The sequence below is a fragment of the Mustelus asterias genome, chromosome 8 (genome assembly GCF_964213995.1).
Source record: "Mustelus asterias chromosome 8, sMusAst1.hap1.1, whole genome shotgun sequence".
NCBI classification, from domain to species: Eukaryota; Metazoa; Chordata; class Chondrichthyes; order Carcharhiniformes; family Triakidae; genus Mustelus; species Mustelus asterias.
In genome coordinates, this window is record NC_135808.1 from 117,472,259 (window position 1) to 117,493,839 (window position 21,581).

Sequence of the window (21,581 nt, forward strand, 5' to 3'; positions counted from 1 at the left end):
GACTCTCTGCAACACAAAGCTTGCAAGTTTGCAGGAACAGAAATGCGTCAACTGTAGCTTGGATCTCAAGCTGGCACCTTCTTTCAGGCACTCTGCAGTGCTGACCAGTGGGCTTCAGCATGGCACAGGTGAATGCCACCCTTGCCACTATCTGATGCAATACCATCCACCTTGATGTCAAAGTGCTGGGCTGTCATACACTGATGCCTGGAACTTGGGAACCCTTCCTCTTTATTCTGGCCCCAACATCTGAATACCTTTCGACCTTGGTAAAGGTCGCTGATGGTTTCCAGTGGGTTATTGACAATAATTTTCTAAGTGTGTGACTCCCTCCACTTTAATTGTCTCCAACCTTTTCAATGTGAATTGCATGCAATTTTGGGGGGCAAAAATTGAGTCAGGGTGAGGGATGGGTGGCTAGTGTTGGTTGCGATGGGGGCAGAGGATTGGTGCTATGATGTGTAATTAACTCATGCCTATTGCGTTTAATGGAGGCAGCATGCCAGTTTTTAATAAGAAAAACATTTATGGGATGTCGCTGGCTGGGCTAGCATTTATTACCCATCCCTAGTTGCCCTTGAGAAGGTGGTGGTGAGCCGCCGCCTTGAACCGCTGCAGTCCCTGTGGGGTAAGTACACCCACAGTTCTGTTATGGAGGGAGTTCCAGGATTTTGACCCAGCAACAGTGAAGGACGGAGGGATATTTCCAAGTCAGGGTGGTGAGTGGCTTGGAGGGGAACGTGCAGGTGGTGGTGTTCCCAAGTACCTGCTGCCCTTGTCCTTCTCGATGATAGTGGTTGTGGATTTGGAAGGTGCTGCCTAAGGAACCTTGGTGAGCTCAAGATATGAATCTTATAGATGGTTCACACAGCTGCCACTGTTCAAGGATGGAGAAGGGATTGAATGTTTGTGAAGGGGTAGCAATCAAGAGGGCTTCTTTGTCCTAGGTGAATCAAAGAATCATAGAATCAAAGAGTCCCTACTGTGCAGAAGGAGGCCATTTGGCCCATTGAGCCTGCACCGACAACAATCCCTCCCAAGTCCGATCCCAGTAACCCCACATATTTACCCTGCTAATCCCCCGACACTGAAGGGCAATTTAGCATGGCCAATCAACCTAACCTGCACACCGTTGGATGGTGTCAAGCTCCCCGCGTATTGCTGGAGCTTCACTCATCCAGCAAGTGGAGAGTATTCCATCACACTCCTAACTTTAGCCTTGTAGATGGTGGGCAGGCTTTGGGGAGTCTGGAGGACAGTTACATGCTACAGGATTCCTAGCATTTGACCTGCTCTGATAGCCACAGTATTTATATGGCTCGTGCAGTTAAGTTTCTTGTCAATGGTAACCCCAAGGGTGTTGATAGTGGGGGATTCAGTGGCAGTAATGTCAAAAGGCGATGCTTAGATCTTCTCTTGTTGGAGATGGTCATTGCTTGGCACTTGTATGGCATGAATGTTACTTGCCATTTGTCAGCCAAGCCTGGTTATTGTCCAGGTTTTGCTGCATTTGGACAGGGACTGCTTCAGTATCTGAGGAGTCATGAATCATGTGCCGCCATCAGCGAGCATTCCCATTTCTGACCTTATGATGGAAGGACGGTCATTGATGAAGCAGCTGAAGATGGTTGAGCCTCGGACACTATCCTGGGAAACTTCTGCAGGGATATCCTGCAACTGAGATAATGGACCTCCAATAACAGCAACCATCTTCCTTTGTGCCAGGTATGACTCTAACAACTTTTCCGTGATTCCCATTGACTCCAGTTTTGTCAGAGCTTCTTGATGTTATACTCAGTCAAATGCTGCCTTGATGACAAGGGCTGTCACTCTCACCTCACCTCTGGCATTCAGCTCTTTTGTCCATGTTTGAACCTCGGTTATAATGAGGTCAGGAGATGAGTGACTCTGATGGAACCCAAATTGAGTGTGAGTGAGCATGTTATTGCTGAGTAAATGCCACTTGACAGCACAGTCGATAACCTCCTCCATCACTTTACTGATCATTGAGATTACGCTGATGGGGCGGTAGTTGGCCAGGTTGGATTTATCCTGTGCTGTTCACATTAACTTGCATGATTTCTGAATACAACCAGAGCAAAACACACCAATTGAATGGCCACATACCTTAGGAAGAGGCTTAGGTTTGTGCGAGGCTCACAGCTCTCAAATCCAATTTGCACCTCTCAAAAAACCAGTGCACACTCAATTTGATTTGATTTATTATAGTCACATGTATTGGTATACAATGAAAAGTATTGTTTCTCGTGCGCTATACAGCCAAAACATACCATTCATAGGCCGGAATTTTGCCATCCTGCCCGCCACGGAAATCGGAGTGGGCGAGGGGCGGACCATGGAAATGTCCATTGAACTCGGATGGGATTATCTGGTTTCGGGGAGAGTGAGGTTGGAAAATCCTACCCATAGAGAATACAGGGGAGAAGGAAAGGAGAGAGTGCAGAATATAATGTTACAGTCATAGCTAGGGTGTGGAGAAAGATCTGCTTAATATATGGTAGGTCCATTCAAAAGTCTAATGGCAGCAGGGAAGACGCTGTTCTTGAGTCAGTTGGTACGTGATCTCAGACTTTTGCATCTTTTTCCCATTGGAAGATGGTGGAAGGGAGAATGTCCAGGCTGCGTGGGGTCCTTGATTATCCGAGGCAACAGGAAGTGTAGACAGAGTCAATGGATGGGAGGCTGGTTTGCGTGATGGACTGGCTTCTGTTCACAATCCTTTGTAGTTTCTTGCGGTCTTGGTCAGAGCAGGAGCCCTACCAAGCTGTGATAGTCGCTGGAAGAAGAGCAGATTATAATGCACTGGGGAGGGGGAGTGCTACAAGTTCCTCTCCTGTTGAACCTGACACCTTGATGGAGGAGGCGCTGAGAATGAGAGCTATGATCATTCACTGGAGGCCCTCCAGACAAACTTTGTAAAGGCAGGGGAGCTAGCTAGCTGGTGCTGGACAGGCAGGAGGAACTGCATATCCTTCCCCATGAGAATTTGCAAGGACATGCATGCAATGCTGCAAAAGAAAGTTCTATGATCTCACACGGGTGGTCAAAGTCAGTGAAGGTATGTCAAATAATGTCAAATCTCAATAACCGATTTACTCACCTCACACACTGCTCTGAGCACCACCCCACTTCATCACTCATAGAAACATAGAAACTAGGAGCAGGAGTAGGCCATTCGGACTTTCGAGCCTTCTCCGCCATTCATCTTGATCATGGCTGATCATTGAATTCAATATCCTGATCCCACCTTCCTCCCATATCCCTTGATTCCTTTAGCCCCAAGAGCTATATCGAATTTCTTCTTGAAATCAAAGTTTTCGCCTCATGTACCAACACCCTCTATCAATCATAACTCATAACTAACATTCATAGCTTCTACTCATCCTCTTATTCTTAGCATTGCTACAAACCTCAAACCTCCATTTCACATCTTGCAGCCAAACTGTGCCAGGGCGCTGCCCGGGCATGACCCTCTGTCCCCTTTGTGCCCCCAGGGAGGATTCCCTCGACTGAATCACATTTTTAAAAAGCGTGACGTCACATGACGAGGTATGAATGTTAAGTGAGGGTGTGATCGTGTGACGGGAGCTGGCTAACTATGTGTCAGTACGTTAAAATCCATTAAAATGAGGCTCTTCCCCTTTGTGGGCATGAACTTCGTGACATCACCGGCGAGGGACATGGAAAATCGGGAAACGCGATCTTTTTGGACAGAATCACGTTTCCCGATTCTCTCCGGATTCTCCACCTGCGTCAGCAATGCCGTGGAGCGCTCACATGGGCTCAATATCGCCTTCCCTTATTCCATGACTGGGCACCTAAAGACAGAAAAGTGTTCTATTTTGTGTCAACAAATTGTCTCTGAAACAGACAGAGTTTTGGTGCCTCAGGAATCAAGGGATATGGGAACAGGCAGGAAAGAGATGAAGCCCAAGATCAGCCATGATGGTATTGAATTTTTGAAAAAATTAATTGATGGGATCTGGACATCACTGGCTAGGCCAACATTTATTGCCCATTCCTAATTGCCCTTAAACTGAGTGGCTTGCTGGGATATTTCAGTCAACTGCATTGCTGTGGATCTGGAGTCACGTAGGCCAGAACTCAAAAGGGTGGCAGATTTACTTCCCAAAAGCACATTCATGAACCAGATGGGTTTTTTTAAATGACAGTTAACAATTGTTTCATTATTATCATCAGGCTTTTAATTCCAGATTTTTATGGTATTCAAATTTTACTGTCTGCCAAGGTGGGATTCAAACCTGGGTTTCCAGAGCATTACCTAGGTCTCTGGCTTATTTGTCCAGTGCTCATACCAATAGGCCGCTGCCTCCCTGTCATAGAACAGGCTCGACTGACCATAGAAACATAGAAACTAGAGGCAGGAGTAGGCCATTCGGCCCTTCAAGTCTGCTCCACCATTCATTTTGCTCACGACCGATCATCGAATTCAATATCCTGATCCCACCTTCCCCCCCATATCCCTTGATCCCTTTAGCTCAAGAGCTGTATCTAATTTCGTCTTGAAATCAGACAATGTTGTGGCCTCAACTACATTCTATGCTCGTGAATTCCACACATTCACCACCCTCTGGGTGAAGAAATTTCTTCTCACCTCAGTTCTGAAAGATTTACCCCTTTTCCTCAAACTGTGGCTCCGAGTTCTGGACTCCCCCACCATTGGGAATATTCTTTCTGAGTCTACCCTGTCTAACCCTGTTAGAATTTTATAAGTTTCTATAAGATCCCCTCTCACTTTTCTAAAGTCCAGTGAATACAATCCTAACTGACTTAGTCTCTCCTCATACGACAGACCTGCCATCCCAGGAATCAGCCTGGTAAACCTTCGCTGTACTCCCTCTATAGCAAGGCCATCCTTCCTCAGATAACGACACAAAATCTGCACACAATACTCCAGGTGTTACCTCACAAATTCCCTATACAATTGCAGCTAAACATCCCTTTCCCTATATTCAAATCTTCTCGCTATGAAGGCCAACATACCATTTGACTTCTTTACTGCCTGCTGTACCTGTGCGCTTACTTTCAGCCGCTGATGCACAAGGACACCAAGGTCTCGTTGAGTATCCACCTCTCTCAATTAACACCCATTCAAATAATAATCTGTCTCCCTATTATTGCTCTCAAAGTGGATAACCTCACATTTATCCACTTTATACTGCATCTGCCATGCCACTTTCAGCCTGTCCAAATCACGCTGAAGCATCTCTGCATCCCCCTCACAGCTGAACTCTCCCACCCAACTTTGTATCATCGACAAATTTGGAGATAATATGTTTAGTTCCCTCTTCCAAATCGTTAATATATAATGTGAATAGTTGGGGTCCTAGCACAGATCCCTGCAGATCTAGCCACTGACTGCCAATCAGAAAACAATCCATTTATGCCAACTCTTTGCTTCCTATCTGCTAACCAGCTTTCTATCCACCTCAAGAGATTACCTACAACCTCTTGTGCTTTAACTTTACATGTGGTGTACTCCTGCCCCTAACTCTTGTGATCATGTGTTCTCACCTGATGAACATAACATTTGACTACACTATCTAAAAGTGGAAAAAGTCAACTTTTTCAATCAAAGCTTTTAGAGGTTAACACTGCTGCCTCACAGCGCCAGGGACTCGGGTTCAGTTCCCAGCTTGGGTCACCGTGTGTGCGGAGTTTGCACGTTCTCCCCATGTTTGCATGGGTTTCCTCCGGGTGCTCCGGTTTCTTCCCACAGTCCGAAAGATGTGCTGGTTAGGTGCATTGGCCATGCTAAATTCTCCTTCAGTGTACCTGAACAGGCGCCAGAGTGTGGTGACTAGGGGATTTTCACAGTAACTTCATTGCAGTGTTAATGTAAACCTACTTGTGACACTAACAAATAAACTTTAAACTTTATAACGAGAACAGCAATATCAGAGTTTTTACGCCAGAAAGTAGAAAGTTACTTCATACCCCCGTCTACTGATTTAAAAACAATTACATCTCTATCTTCCTTCTGCTCTGATAAGAGGTCACCGAGGTGAAACATTAATTCTGTTTCTCTGCACAAATACTGTCGGATCTGCTGAGTATTTCCAACATTTGTTTTGCTTTTGTTTCAGGATTCCAGCATCTGCAGTATTTTACTTTTGCACCGTCAGATCTGTCTACGAGTATTACAAATTAATTTAACAAATTAAGGTGATGATTTGTCAAAGATGTTGACTGTGTAAGGCACGAACTTCAAAGATGTATTTTTTTAACAGCTTCCCTGTGTATTTTTGAACTTCTCGAAAGATTAAGTGAACTTTAAATTAAAATTTATTTTAGTTCCGCGAGATTTTAAACCCGATCACCATAAACTGTCACTCTTTCTTGACAGCAAAATATTTGAAATGTTTTTTTTAAAGAAAAATGCAGAAATGTGATAAATGTGGGTTTGCATTTGACGAAATCCTTCTGCAGTCATCAAGCGATCATAAAACATGTTTTCCTTTTTTTGGTAGCACATCTGAAATACCTCAGTTCAGATTGCCTTATGATGTTGTCAAGTTCGAGATCAAACTGATGAAAGACCTTGGTGTGAAGGTAATGGAATGTACAAGACCATCCTGCATACAAAGAGAATGTTAGAATGGATTGAAGTTTACTGAAGATTAACAGCAAAATGTCACACGCATTAGTAAAGTGCAATTAAAAGTCGCAGAATTGTCGCATTTGGGAAGGATAACTGCTTTAGTTCAGAGCATTTGTCTGTCTGCAGTTTGAATGCCACCAACGTGGGAAAGGGCAATCAATAGTTCTGTCTTGTCTTGGCAGCGGGTGATTAATTATCTGAAAGAAACAATTTCTTAAATTGTTGAGAGTATTCAGAATAATTAAAATTTGTTTTGCTTCAGCGGAGATGCGTTCGTAGCTTTGTTTTACGTCCTATTATGAAGAAGAAAATAACGGAACTTTAATTCTTTAGACGATCAGATTTTTTTATTCAACTAATCAGCAGATGATCAAGATCTGAATTTATAGCTGCAAAAAACGAAATCGTAGATATTGTCACCTTTTCCCACAACAACGGCACAGTGGTTAGCACTGCTGCCTCACAACGTCAGGGACCCAGGTTCGATTCCAGCCTTGGGTGATAGAACCATAGAAAATTACAGCTCAGAAACAGGCCTTTTGGCCCTTCTTGTCTGTGCCGAACCATTTTATGCCTAGTCCCACTGACCTGCACTTGGACCATATCCCTCCACACCCCTCTCATCCATGAACCCGTCCAAGTTTTTCTTAAATGTTAAAAGTGACCCCGCATTTACCACTTTATCCGGCAGCTCATTCCACACTCCCACCACTCTCTGCGTGAAGAAGCCCCCCCTAATATTCCCTTTAAACTTTTCTCCTTTCACCCTTAACCCATGCCCTCTGGTTTTTTTCTCCCCGAGCCTCAGCGGAAAAAGCCTGCTTGCATTCATTCTATCTATACCCATCAAAATCTTGTACACCTCTATCAAATCTCCCCTCAATCTTCTACGCTCCAGGGAATAAAGTCCCAACCTATTTAATCTCTCTCTGTAACTCAGCTTCTCAAGTCCCGGCAACATCCTTGTGAACCTTCTCTGCACTCTTTCAATCTTATTTACATCCTTCCTGTAACTAGGTGACCAAAACTGTACACAATACTCCAAATTCGGCCTCACCAATGCCTTATATAACCTTACCATAACACTCCAACTTTTATACTCGATACTCCGATTTATAAAGGCCAATGTACCAAAGGCACTCTTTACGACCCTATCCACCTGTGACGTCACTTTTAGGAAATTCTGTACCTGTATTCCCAGATCCCTCTGTTCAACTGATTGTGTGGAGTTTGCACGTTCTCCCTGTGTCTGCGTGGGTTTCCTCCGGGTGCTCCGGTTTCCTCCCACACTCCAAAAATGTGCAGGTTAAGTGCACTGACCATGTTAAATTGCCTCTTAATGTCCTTAGAGTATTGCATTCAATTTTGGTCACCACATTACAGGAGGGATGTGGAGGCTTTGGAAAGGGTACAGAAGAGGTTTACTAGGAAGCTGCCTGGATTGGAGGGTATGAGCTATGTGGAGAGGCTGGACAAACTAGGTTGTTTCCTCTGGAGTGGCGGAGGCTGAGGGGAGACCTGATAGAAGTCTATAAAATTAGGAGAGGCATAGATAGGGTTGACAGTCAGAATCTTTTTCCCAGAGTTGAAATGTCTAATACTGTGGGGCATGTACTTAAGGTGAGAGGGGGAAATTTCAAAGGAGATTTGAGGGGCAAGTTTTTTACACAGAGAGTAATAGGTGTCTGGCACGTGCTGCCAGGGGTGCTGGCACTGGCAGATACGATACGGGCATTTGAGGGGCTTGTAGATAAGCACATGAATATGCAAGGGTTATGGACCAAGCGCAGGCAGAAGGGATTAGTTTAATTTGGCATCATGTTCAGCACAACATCGTGGGCCAAAGGGCCTGTTCCTGTGCTGTACTGCTCTATGTTCTAAGATGTGTAGATTAGATGGATTAGCCATGATAAGATATTCTGTCAGAGAGTCGTTGCAGACTCATCGGGCCAAATGGCGCCCTTCTTCACTGGAGGGATTCTATGATTCTAAATTTTAAAATGAGCACCTGTTTCTTGATAAGGTGAATATTCTCTGCGCATGGTACAGTGCAAAAAGAACTCTGCATCGAATATTGCAATGGCAGATACTGCATTTTAATTGTAGCAGAATGTTCAAAAATGTTTTTTGAAAGAAAACTACTTTTATAATGTGAACAAGCATTGTGTGTGTGTTTTTTTTAAACTGGCATTTGCAAGCACAAAATCATCTGATCATCAATTTAATGTTTGATCCTGTTAGATTGTTGTCGGTAAAGGTCTGGGAATTGAAGGAATGACTCTCGAGACCTTGAAGCAGGATGGATATAAAGCAGTCTTCATTGGTATAGGTCAGTGTAGCAATTGTGTTGATATTCTTTTCTTCATTAACAACATTGAACATTCCTTTCAACTTGAAAATGTAATAGGTTTCAGTTCACAAGTGTGCAATTTACTGTATGTATTATTTACTGGCAAGGCCACCATATGTTTCCTATCCCAAATTGCCTTTGAACTGAGTGGCTTGCTTTGATTTGATCTGATTTAATTTTGATTTGATTTATTATTGTCACATGTATTAGCATACAGTGAAAAGTATTGTTTCTTTCGCACTATACAGACAGAGCATACCGTTCATAGAGAAGGAAACAAGAGAGTGCAGAATGTAGTGTTACAGTCATAGCTAGGGTATAGAGAAAGATCAACTTAATACAAGGTAAGTCCATTCAAAAGTCTGACAGTAGCAGCGAAGAAGCTGTTCTTGAATTGGTTGGTGCGTTACCTCAGACTTTTGTATCTTTTTCCCGATGGCAGAAGATGGAAGAGAGAATGTCCAGGGTGCATGGGGTCCTTAATTATGCTGGCTGCTTTGCCGAGGCAGCAGAAAGTGTAGACAGAGTCAATGGATGGGAGGCTAGTTTGCGTGATGTATTGGGCCGCATTCATGGCCTTTTGTGGTTCTTTGCGGTCTTGGGCAGAGCAGGAGCCATACCAAGCTGTGATACAACCAGAAAGAATGCTTTCTATGGTGCATCTGTAAATGTTGGTAAGAATCGTAGCTGACATGCCAAATTTCCTTAGTCTTCTGAGAAAGTAGAGGCATTGGTGAGCTTTCTTTACTATAGTGTCAGCATGGGGGGACCAGGACAGGTTGTTGGTGATCTGGACACCTAAAAACCTGAAGCTCTCAACCCTTTCTACTTCGTCCCCGTTGATGTAGACAGGGACATGTTCTCCTTTATGCTTCCTGAAGTCGATGACAATCTCCTTCGTTTTGTTGACATCAGGGGAGAGATTATTGTTGCCGCACCAGTTCACCAGATTCTTTATCTCATATCTGTACTCTGTCTCATCATTGTTTGAGATCCGACCCACTACAGTGATGTCGTCCGCAAACTTGAAAATCGAATGGACCAGGTCAGAGGGCAGTTAAGGGTTCACCACTTTGCTGTGGATCTTTCCATTTGATTTATTATTGTGCCATGTATTGGTATGCAGTGAAAAGTACTCGGGGAGATTTTCCTAGCCTGCTGCATTGCTCTGGCAGCACAGCGGGCCTGGAGACATTAGAGGAAGCCATTTAGCGGTTCCCCGCTGGGTGCATGTCTCCGAGTCCCAGGTTTCCGGCATCATCAGCTCCGTGCCAGTAATCGGCACGGAACTCTTTTAAATATTATAATCACCATTTTAATGTCATTAGCGGGCCCGGGACTGAAGTAGACTGAACAGGTGGCCCAACCCCGCTGGAGGGAACAGAGGCTATGGAAGCCCCCCAGGAGGTCGGGGTAAAGCAAGGTGCCCCCTGGGCATTGGGAATGGAGGGATACAAACGATTGGTCTAGTTGGACCAAGGAGCAGCACAGGCTTGGAGGGCCGAAGGGCCTGTTTCCTGTGCTGTACTGTTCTTTGTTCTTTGTTCATTGCTAGCCTGGCAGTGCCAGCCTGGCCCCCTGGCACTGCCCAACAGGCATCGGGCAGTGCCAAAGGGAAGGGGTAAGAAGGGTGGGGTCTGAGGGATGGGGTCTGTGTGGGAGATCGGTGGGAGTGTGGTGGTCCTGCAATCACTCTTGCAAAGGGACCGATGGCAGAGGGAGCAAGGGGCTGACCAGGGCTGGCCATCACGGTGGGCGGGATCAGGACTGCGGTGGGGAGGAAGGAGATTGTAAAAGGGCGGGCGTGGTGCATCAGGGCTGGCCGGAGATGTCCGGGAGGCAGTGATTGGGGTATGGGGGGGGAGGTCTGTGTGAAAGCAATGCGGGGTCGCGGGGCTGGCCAACGACGGAGCTGGCCGGCGATTGGGAGGCCAGCAGTGCGGGGCTAGTCTGCGTGCACAATCTCCGCTATGACAGATTGCCTCAAGCGCAGGGGCCTGCTCAGCGCTGTGCTGCCGGCCTCTCCAGCAGGAATAGGTCCTGCCCCCTGATTTTCAGCGTGAATCTCTCTGAGGCCTCCTGCAGTGCACAGAGTGTGGAAGATTCATTTTGAAAATTGCGCTAATAAAAAACAGCAGAGTTACTCCCATTTTTACACGAATTCGGCACTTACAATTTATTTGGGAGAATCCCGGCCATTGTTTCTTGTGCGCGATACATACCGTACATAGAGGTGGAAAGGAGAGGGTGCAGAATGTTGCGTTGCTGTCATAGCTAGGATGTAGAGAAAGGCAGGTCCATACACAAGCCTGATGGCAGCAGGGAAGAAGCTGTTCTTGAGTCGGTTGGTAAATTATCTCAGACTTTTGTATCTTTTTCCTGACGGAAGAAGGTGGAAAAGGGTATGTCCAGGGCCTGTGGGGATCTTGATTATGTTGGCTGCTTTTCCAAGGCAGCGGGGAGTGTGGACAGAGTCAATGAATGGGAGGCTGGTTTGCGTGATATACTGGGCTACGTTCACAACCCTTTGAAGCTCCTTGCAGTCTTGGTCAGAGTAGGAGCCATACCTTGCTGTGATACATCCGTAAAGAATACTTTCTGTGGTACATCTGTAAAAGTTGGTGAGAGTTGTAGCGGACATGCCAAATTTCCTTAGCCTCCTGAGAAAGTTGAGGCGCTGATGGGTTTTCTTAACTATAGCATCAGTGTGGAGGGACCAGGGCAGGTTTGTTGGTGATCTGGACAGCTAGAAAATTGAAGCTCTCGACCATTTCAACTTCATCCCCGTTGATGTGGACAGGGACATGAGTCACGTGGAGGCCTCATGAGGCAGATTTCCTTCCGTAAAGGCGATTAGTGGTCCTGAAGGCTTTTTACAAAAATAAATCAGTGATAGCTTCATGGTCACCATTACTGAGACTGACCAATTCCAGATTTTATTGACAGCCAAATGCCATGGTGGGATTTGAACCCATGTCCCCAGAGTCTGAGTTTCTGGATTACTAGTCTAATGACAATTACTACTATGCCACCATCTCCCCATAGGCTGGTTGTTTTGAATTGGAATTTGACTGATAAAAGCCAGATAATGAATGTTTCACTCCACAAGCAAATTAATCAGTTGAAAGCTCAGGCCTAGATTTTTGTCATTGGACAAGCAGATTGAGGAGAATTTCCAGCTCCATGAACCCGACTTCTCCAACTATCTGACTGAACATCAAATTTTATTTCCAGAGTGGTCGGGTTCACTTGGAGTTGAACCAGGTGATCCCAGGATAATTGCAGAGGATGCCTGATGAAGAGGTGGGCTGTGTGAAAGGCCTGTCTTAGTGTTCTAACACTATATTTAAGTTTGATTAAGAAATATGCAATTGATTAAAAACATGCAATGACCCTCCAGCACGGTGGCACTGTGGTTAACGCTGCTGCCTCACAGCGCCAGGGACCCGGGTTTGATTCCCGACTTGGATCACTGTCTGTGTGGAGTTTGCACATTCTCCCCATGTCTGCGTGGGTTTTCTCCCACAGTCCAAAAGATGTGCTGGTTAGGTGAAGCTATGGCTATGACTCATTTTTCATTCCCTCAACCTGCGGTATAAATATCTCCCACTTTCTGTGCCTTTTAGCTTTGACTGTTTGTGATTTATATAAACGATCTGGAAGAAGGTGTAACTGGGGTGATCAGTAAGTTTGCGGACGACACAAAAATGGCTGGACTTGCAGATAGTGAGGAACATTGTCAGAGGCTACAGAAGGATATAGATAGGCTGGAAATTTGGGCAAAGAAATGGCAGATGGAGTTCAATCCAGATAAATGCGAAGTGATGCATTTTGGTAGAACTAACGTAGGGGGGAGCTATACGATAAATGGCAGAACCATAAAGGGTGTAGATACGCAGAGGGACCTAGGTGTGCAAGTCCACAGATCCTTGAAGGTGACGTCACAGGTGGAGAAGGTAGTGAAGAAGGCATATGGCATGCTTGCCTTTATAGGACGGGGCATAGAGTATAAAAATTGGGGTCTGATGTTGCAGTTGTATAGAACGTTGGTTCGGCCGCATTTGGAATACTGCGCCCAGTTCTGGTCGCCACACTACCAGAAGGACGTGGAGGCTTTGGAGAGAGTGCAGAGGAGGTTTACCAGGATGTTGCCTGGTATGGAAGGGCTTAGTTATGAGGAGAGATTGGGTAAACTGGGGTTGTTCTCACTGGAAAGACGGAGAATGAGGGGTGACCTAATAGAGGTGTATAAAATTATGAAAGGCATAGATAGGGTGAACGGTGGGAAGCTTTTTCCCAGATCGGTGGTGATGTTCACGAGGGGTCATAGATTCAAGGTGAGGGGGGGGGGAGGTTTAACACGGATATCAGAAGGACGTATTTTACACAGAGGGTGGCGGGGGCCTGGAATGCGCTGTGGGGCAAGGTGGTGGAGGCAGACACACTGGGAACGTTTAAGACTTATCTAGATAGCCACATGAACGGAGTGGGAATGGAGGGATACAAAAGAATGGTCTAGTTGGGACCAGGGAGCGGCGCAGGCTTGGAGGGCCAAAGGGCCTGTTCCTGTGCTGTATTGTTCTTTGTTCTTTGTTCTTGACAAAGGGTCGGCTGGACTCAAAACGTCAGCTCTTTTCTCTCCTTGCAGATGCTGCCAGACCTGCTGAGATTTTCCAGCATTTTCTCTTTTGGTTGCTGGTTAGGTGCTTTGGCCATGCTAAATTCTCCCTCAGTTTACCCAAACAGGCACCGGAGTGTGGCGACTAGGGGATTTTCATAGTAAATTCATTGCAGTGTTAATGTAAGCCTACTTGTGACAAATAAATAAACTTTACTTTTTAAACTCACTCCCCACACTCCTACCAAACCCCATCCAAGCCTCTGCCCAACCCCCTGAGACCGTTATAGCCCCTATATCAACTTAGTGCCATCTCATACCAACCCATACCCAACCCCCACCCACCCACCATTCTTTGCTCTTAAATCTACCATGCCAACTCACCCAGTGAGTGGGATTTTACGGCCTTGCTGAGTGAGACCAGAAATTCACGCCCACATAAATGGACATTTCCATTATCGGCCCCTTCCCCACTCCAATTCTGTGATGGGCGAGGCAGTCGAGTTCCAGCGAATATCTACAATGGACAGACCTCAGCACTCATGTAGAATCTATATAAAATGAAGTTCCAAGTTCCCCTTGCAGGCTTTATTTTAAAATATACTCTTCTTCACAAAAACCCATTCACTACATTTTCATTCCTTCTACTACATTGACCCTCACAATAACACATTTCATTCAATTGCATAGTCACTAATTAAAACATGCAGCGGAATTCATATTCCCACTTCAAAGAGTCCTTAACAACTTGTCAATCAAATTATCAGTACTTTATCACTGCTGTGATAATGGACATTTGTGAAATCAGTTATGCAGCACTAATCTAGTAGTAGAAACTCCAAGGCTGAAGTAAACAGGCAAAGCGAAATAGCAAATTATATATTTTTTTGCAGTTTTTTCAAAGACTTAAAGGACAGGAGTTTTAAATGCCTTGATAACTTGACAGATCCTCTTGACACATTTGACAATTGTTTTTGGCACCTCCTCTCGATAATTTATTTCAATATGTTGGACCGTTATTTTTGATAATCCCTCTTGATATTTCATCTTGACATTTGTGACAGTAGATTTTGACAATTCCAATGAACTTCACAGTTCCAATGAATTTATGCACTTTTTATGCATATTCATGTCTACTTTTAGATCTCAAAGAGCATCTGACCTCTCCTAAAAGACACTTGACCTCTTCCAAAGTGCATATTACTTCCCCCCGAAGATGTCCCAGGATTATGTCTAATGGGGTACCGTGTTTTCCAAAAGATTAATCTGGCTGTCCAGGTGAATCCACATAATCCAGACATGCCCCTACCAGGTCTACTCTGCACATGTCGCATTTCCGACACCCTCTCACACCAAAATTGCACATGAGGGGATGCAGCTGTTGATCTCTCTGAGCAACTGTCTTCAGGAAATACAGATGTGCGAATACCGACCAGGGCCCATTCCTGCCCTCAGGAAAGTGGTGCTATATTTGGGGGTGGGAGTTACGGATTTGGGCCTCTTCCACCATTTTCACCATGAGAGATAGGCTCTCTTTCTCTCCATTATGCCAAAAATCCCTACCTAAGTCTGAAGCCTTAACCAATGCAACATCTGATGTGTGTTTGATCATTCTACACATTTATAAGATCCACTTCAGGTTTAATAGTGCAAGCAGCCCACATTGTTTTAGACAATGTAATCTATGTGAAGGCTCAGTCTTTCGCTGTTGGCTGTTTTGATGCATTGCACAATAGCGCATCTACATGACAAATATGCTATTGTCTCCGAATAATTTCAATAACGATTAAGCACTTTAGCAAATTAGCATATCCTTTTAAATAGATCTTTGGAAAGGCATTGTTCTGACATTCTCACATTTTAAATTAATAATCAATGAACACGTTTATTTAAGAGAACAAAAAATGTAGGGTTGAATCGCTGAAAATTGCACCACAGATTAGCATCATCATTAAAAACGGGCAAAATAAACATTAGATTTTATTTCAAGGGGTATAGAATTGAAAAATAGGGAAGCTGTGTGAAATCTCTTTTGAACCTTGGTAAGATCACGCTTGGAGTACTATGAACAGTTCTGCTCTCATATTATGAGAGGATACAGACCCCTGGAGTGGGAGGAATTACAAGACAATGCCAGAAATGTGTGGGTATGCATGTCAGGAAAAGAGTTCCAGGTTCTTCTCTTTTGCAAAACTGTTTATTGTGACTAAATGCTGACAGGCTACCCGAGCCTGATGTTGTGAGGATGATACAAAGGGCGTGATCTTATGAAAAAAATTCTAAGTGCCGAATGAGCGAGAAGACGGGGGAGCTTCAGATTTGTTTTTTTTTTTGGGCGTGTTTCAAATGCAATCTTATGGCACTTAGTGCAAAAAAAGAGCCAGGATGTGATTCTCGTCAGTAGGGGAAGGGGCAGAGCCTAATCTCACCAATGAAGCCAGCTGCTGAGCTCTTGGGGCCCCACTATGCATGAGCCCCGATCTCCCAGTGTACTGGGAGATCTCGTGCTGCCCCTGTCAGCACCCCCATGGACATCGGGACCCATCCCCCTTGATTGCCCCCTTTGCAGAGTTCCCCCCACCCCTGATCTTTCCCCTTTGCAGAGTTCCCCCCACCCCCTTCCTGATTGCCACTCCCACAGAATTCCACCCTTCCCTCCTCCGAGTGTGGAACCCTGCTGCCTGAGAGGGTCATTGGGTCTAGCTTAGTGATTTTTTAAAAAAGGGGCGGCATGGACAAGTTGGGCCGAAGGGCCTATTTCCAGGTTGTAAACCTCTATGACTCTATAACAGAAAACCTGTGATCCACCCCTTTGCTAAACCTGACAGAAGACGTTACTCACCTTCCAAATGTCTTGCTGTTGAATCCAAATATGTGTAATTTTAATTTTTTTTTTTCTGTTGTACCCCCACTGTTTGAAATGTGTTTGTAATGCATAATTCAGAAAATATGGTCTGCTGTTGGCAGAGGTTGTTAGATTGGCCCTGCATGTGTTGGGTTGTGGGGACTGGTCGCAGGCTTCAATACTGTGGTGCTAACGGGGTGAAAATCTTGCTCCTCCGGGCTCCGTATTTCGGTGGTTATTTCTGCTTCAACTCAACTCTTTCATCGGAGGTCTCTTTAAGGACAACATGTTCAACCAAATATAAACTTAGTCATCCTGATTGCAGTCGGTCCAGCACTGTTGCCTTTTTGCATCCGCATCGGGGCTAAAGCCTCTTTTAGGTGCACGCACTGAGTGTTTATGCTCCAGCCATTGCCATCCTGAGCACTCCTGGCACCATGCCACTAATATTTTGGACATGTGGGTGCCCACTGCAGACTCTTGTCTTTTGGATGAGAGAGTAACGCGTGGACATGTCGACCCCCTTGGGCAGATGTGAAAGTTCCTACGGGGCTATTTCAAAGACGAGGAGGGCTCTCCTCAATACCCAGGTCAACTTTTATTCCTGACTGATTGCGGCAGGGTGGCACAGTGATTATTACTGCTGCCCCACAGAGCCAGGGACCCGGGTTTGATTCCTGGCTTAGGTCACTGACTGTGCGGAGTTTGCATGTTCTCCCCGTGTCTGCGTGGGTTTTCTCCGGGTGCTCCGGTTTCCTCCCACAGTCTGAAAGACGTGCTGCTTCGGTGCACTGGCCAGTGTAAATTCTCCCTCAGTGTACCCGAACAGGTGCCGGAGTGTGGCGACTAGGGGATTTTCCCAATAACTTCATTGCAGTGTTAATGTGGGCCTACTTGTGACTAATAAACTAACTTTAAATTATCTGGCCATTTATTTTGCTGTGGTGAATGGGAGCTTACTGTGTACAAATTAACTGCCTCATTTCCTCCATTAAAACAGTGATTGCATGTCCAAAGTACTTCATTGGCTGCAAAACACTTTGTAATGTCCTGAGGACATGAAAGATGCTATACAAATACACATCATTTAAATAGACGCTGCATCTACACTTTTCCCTATCACCAACTTAAAACTGATGGGCGGCACGGGGACACAGTGATTAGCACTGCTGCCTCACAGCTCCAGGGACCTGGGTTTGATTCCCGACTTGGGTTACAGTCTGTGTGGAGTTTGCACATTCTTCCCATGTCTGTGTGGGTTTCCTCTGGGTGCTCTGGTTTCCTCCCACAGTCCAAAGATGTCCGGGTTAGGTTGATTGGTCATGCTAAATTAATCCTTAGTGTCCCAGGATGTAATAGGTTAGAGGGATTAGCAGGGTAACTAAGTGGGGATAGGGCCTGGGTGGGATTGTTGTTGGTGCAAACGCAATGGGCTGAATGGCCTCCTTATGCCCTGTAGGGATGCGATGGTTCTATGACAGAAAGGCTATCTGACACCAGGACCAGGGAACGACATGATGGGCCCTGTTGCATCTCCTGTTTCCGGGTCCCTTATTTCACTCCCAGTCGATAGATTTGAATCTTGTTTAATCATAGAATCTCGACAGTGTAGAAGAAGGCCATTCGGCCCGTCAATGCCCTATCCCCATAACCCCATACATTTACCCGAGCTAATCGCCCTGATACTAAAAGGCAATTTAGCCTGGCCAATCCACCTAACCTGCACATCTTTGGACTGTGGGAGGAAACCCACGCAGACACGGAAAGAACGTGCAGACTCCGGACAGACAGTGACCCAAGCCGGGAACCGAACCCGGGTTCCTGGCGCTCTGAGGCAACAGTGCTAGCCACTGGCTGGGTCTTTCAGGTCTAAAGCTCGTCAGAAGGACAATGAGAATTCCATTTGTTTAAACACCAAGCCCGGGCCTCTCTGAGCCCCAGGCCCTGGTGTTAGGCACCATCTGCACGTCCTTGGCCCCAACCCCCCCACCCCCATTTCCCAGGCCGTGGTGGTCATGCTTTAAAGTTAAATTTCATTCATTTGATTTTTAATAATTAGTATCACATGACACAGAATCATACAACTAATTGTGGCTGGAATTTGGAGACTTGCATCCTTCATCTTGCATTTTGCTTGATACAGGTGCACCATTAGGTGGAGGCAAAGTCATCGTTTAACATTTGCAGCCTCATTACGTTGCATACATTTGCACACAATTCTCTAACAATGTTGATCCCTTTTCAAGATTAGCAATATCTGAACGCTTTTGCTGCATTCTTGGCATCTGTTCAAGAAATTTGAAAAAGTACCACTGTGAGGCTATGTTTCTTGTTTCATGTTTCTATTTAATTTGGAATAGCTATGATTTCTACTTAAGATTGCGAGCTTGTCAAATAAAAACCATGCTGCTCATTACAATGAGCTGCTGCAAAGCGTTGCAATAACTTTTCCCGAAAAGATCCCATCCTGTTAAACGTTCAAATCAAGATCAGGACTAATTTTTAAAATATATTTATGTCAGAATGTGTACCGAAAAATCCAGCAATTTATATGGTTTAGCATACTGTGCTGCAGACTACAGTATCCTAATATATTACAAGAAATAATTATCCAGTTTGAAGTTTAAGACATTCGCTTAGTAATAAAAATCAGACATTCTTTAATTCAGGACAAATGGATAGGTCAGGAAATATCCACTAAATAAAAGTTTAGAATCAAAATTAAATGTCTTATTCTTCTTAGGAGGAGAGACGTTATGGCATTGATGTATCACTTGATTAATGAGCAGTAGCCTCAAAGCTGCTGGAGAGATTTGTAAGAAATGATTTATTATTCAGTTGGTATTACCTCTTTGCTCTAAATTAGAGATTTAAGCACCTTTGTTTGAATTAACTAAATGAAATGCAACATGTGACAAATGGGAGTGCAAATCTGTTGAAAGGTTTGTCAGAAGCAGATAATGTATGTAGTTTAAAAAATATATGCTGTCAATGGGTCTTCCTGTAGTGCTTTATTAAAATCAACACGACTGGATTATTGGTATCTATCATCCGAGCCAGAAAATTAACATTCTGCGACTTGTGCTGATAACTACCATTCAAAACAGAATCGCCTGCGAAGGAGCTGGACATGTGTGCTATTTTGTTATGTTCTAAATTTAGGGCGGGGTTTCCCGGCTGCGCTCACCCCAAAACCGGAAAATCCCTCCCGGGGTCAACAGACCTTTGCATGGTCCGCTCCCACACCCCCCTGTCCACTACAATTCCCGTGGCCGGAGGGACAGGAAAATTCCCCCCTTTTAGGCTCTGTCGGTTCTGTGTATGAGGAATGAATCTGTGCGCGCTTGTGGTGTCTACAAAACCACACTGTATGTATGGGACGCGTTTTTATTATGTCTGTATTTAAGCAAAGACGACCAAGATCATGTAATTATCAAAAGCAAAAGAAAGGGCAATTGTTTTTTTTAATATGGCACCTTACACAACTTCAGATCATCCCAGAGCTGTCTGCAACCAATTTACTTATTGTGTGAAGTCACCATTGTAATTACAGGGAAATGTGGCATTCGTTTTGTGGTGTAGTGATGCCTCAGCAAATAGCAATCACTTACATGAGCAAGATAATCAGTTGTGTTGATGTTGGTTAAAGGATCAATATTGGCCAGGACTTCACAAGAAATACCCCACTCCAATCTGAATAATAGCCATGATGTGGAGATGCCGGCATTGAACTGGGGTGGGCACAGTAAGAAGTTTCACAACACCAGGTTAAAGTCCAGCAGGTTTATTTGGAATCACGGGCTTTCGGAGCGCTGCTCACCTGGTGAAGGAGCAGTGCTCCGAAAGCTCGTGATCCCAAATAAACCTGTTGGACTTTAAGACTCACCTGATGAAGGAGCAGCGCTCCGAAAGCTTGCAATCCCAAATTAACCTGTTGGACTTCAACCTGATGTTGTGAGACTTTTTAATTTGAATAATGTCACATTCACCATGAAGGCCAAAAGGGGTAGGGTTTATTCTCACACGTCAGACAGTGCAGCATTCCCTCAGTATTGCATTATGTCTGTCCAGCTTACATTCTCAAACCACTGGAACGAGACTTGAGCTCCCATCTTGCCGGCTCAGAGATGAATGCGCTGAGCTAAGGCAGATGCCGAACTAACAGATCTGATAGGTGTTGGTCGAGTTAGGTGTGACAACGATCACTTTATTAAAACCATGTTCATGTGCAATTTCTAAAGCATTTCATCATAGCGGTTATTGGGTCAAAACGAAAACTTTTGTTAAGGAGGTGCAACGATGGCCTGAATTTTTCAGCGGATGGACAGTCTCACTTCCTGCCCTCTGACGAATCGGTGGGGAACACGCCCCCATCGATTCTGTCTGCCCTACAGCCTTTTCACGCTCGAATGAGCACTAAGCGGCTGCACCCGGGACTTCCGCCCCTCACTTGGGAGAAAACCCCCCCTCGGAGAGCTCATGGCCAATCTGCAATCCCTGCAGTGACAGCGCTGCAGTGGTCAGAAGAAGAAATGCAGGAGAACGTTGGTACCTAAGGCCAGACGCTGGAGGCCATGGTAAGTTCAAGGGATGGGCGAGGAGGATAGGGAAGGTTAGTGGGTTGCAAAGGTGTTGATGAGTAGAAGCTGGGGTTGGGGGTGGGGGTAGTGGAGGGAGGTCCAGAGGCCCGTGGGGATGCACCTGACTTCAAATGAGGGCTTCTGATTGAGAAGGGGACAGCATGGTGGCACAGTGGTTAGCACTGCTGCCTCACAGCGCCAGGGACCCAGGTGGCAGTCTGTGAAAAGTCTGCACGTTCTCCCCGTGTCTGCCTGTGTTTCCTCTGGGCACTCTGGTTTCCTCCCACAGTCAAAGATGTGTGGGTTAGGTTAATTGGCCATGCCAAATTGCCCCTTAGTGTCAGGGGGGTTAGCAGGGTAAATACGTGTGGTTATGGAGATAGGGCCTGGGTGGGATTGTTGTCGGTGCAGACTCAATGGGCCGAATGTCCTCCTACTGCACTGTAGGGTTTCTATGATCCTATGAGATGTCTGCCTTTTCCCACCTGGTATGTCACTCTGCTCGTTTTTGGGCTTCTCCCACAGAAGTGCAATCGTTCCACCAA

The 21,581-nt window shown here is 45.3% G+C and overlaps 1 protein-coding gene across 1 annotated transcript in view; it reads left to right on the forward strand.

Moving 5' to 3' along the window:
* The window catches only part of LOC144497479 (dihydropyrimidine dehydrogenase [NADP(+)]-like), a 760,900-nt gene that overhangs the window by 323,272 nt on the left and 416,047 nt on the right, over positions 1–21,581 (forward strand). The window contains exons 7-8 of the mRNA XM_078218814.1: positions 6,513–6,594; positions 8,885–8,972. Of these exons, the coding sequence (XP_078074940.1) occupies positions 6,513–6,594; positions 8,885–8,972 (170 nt within the window). The remainder of the gene's footprint in view (positions 1–6,512; positions 6,595–8,884; positions 8,973–21,581) is intronic.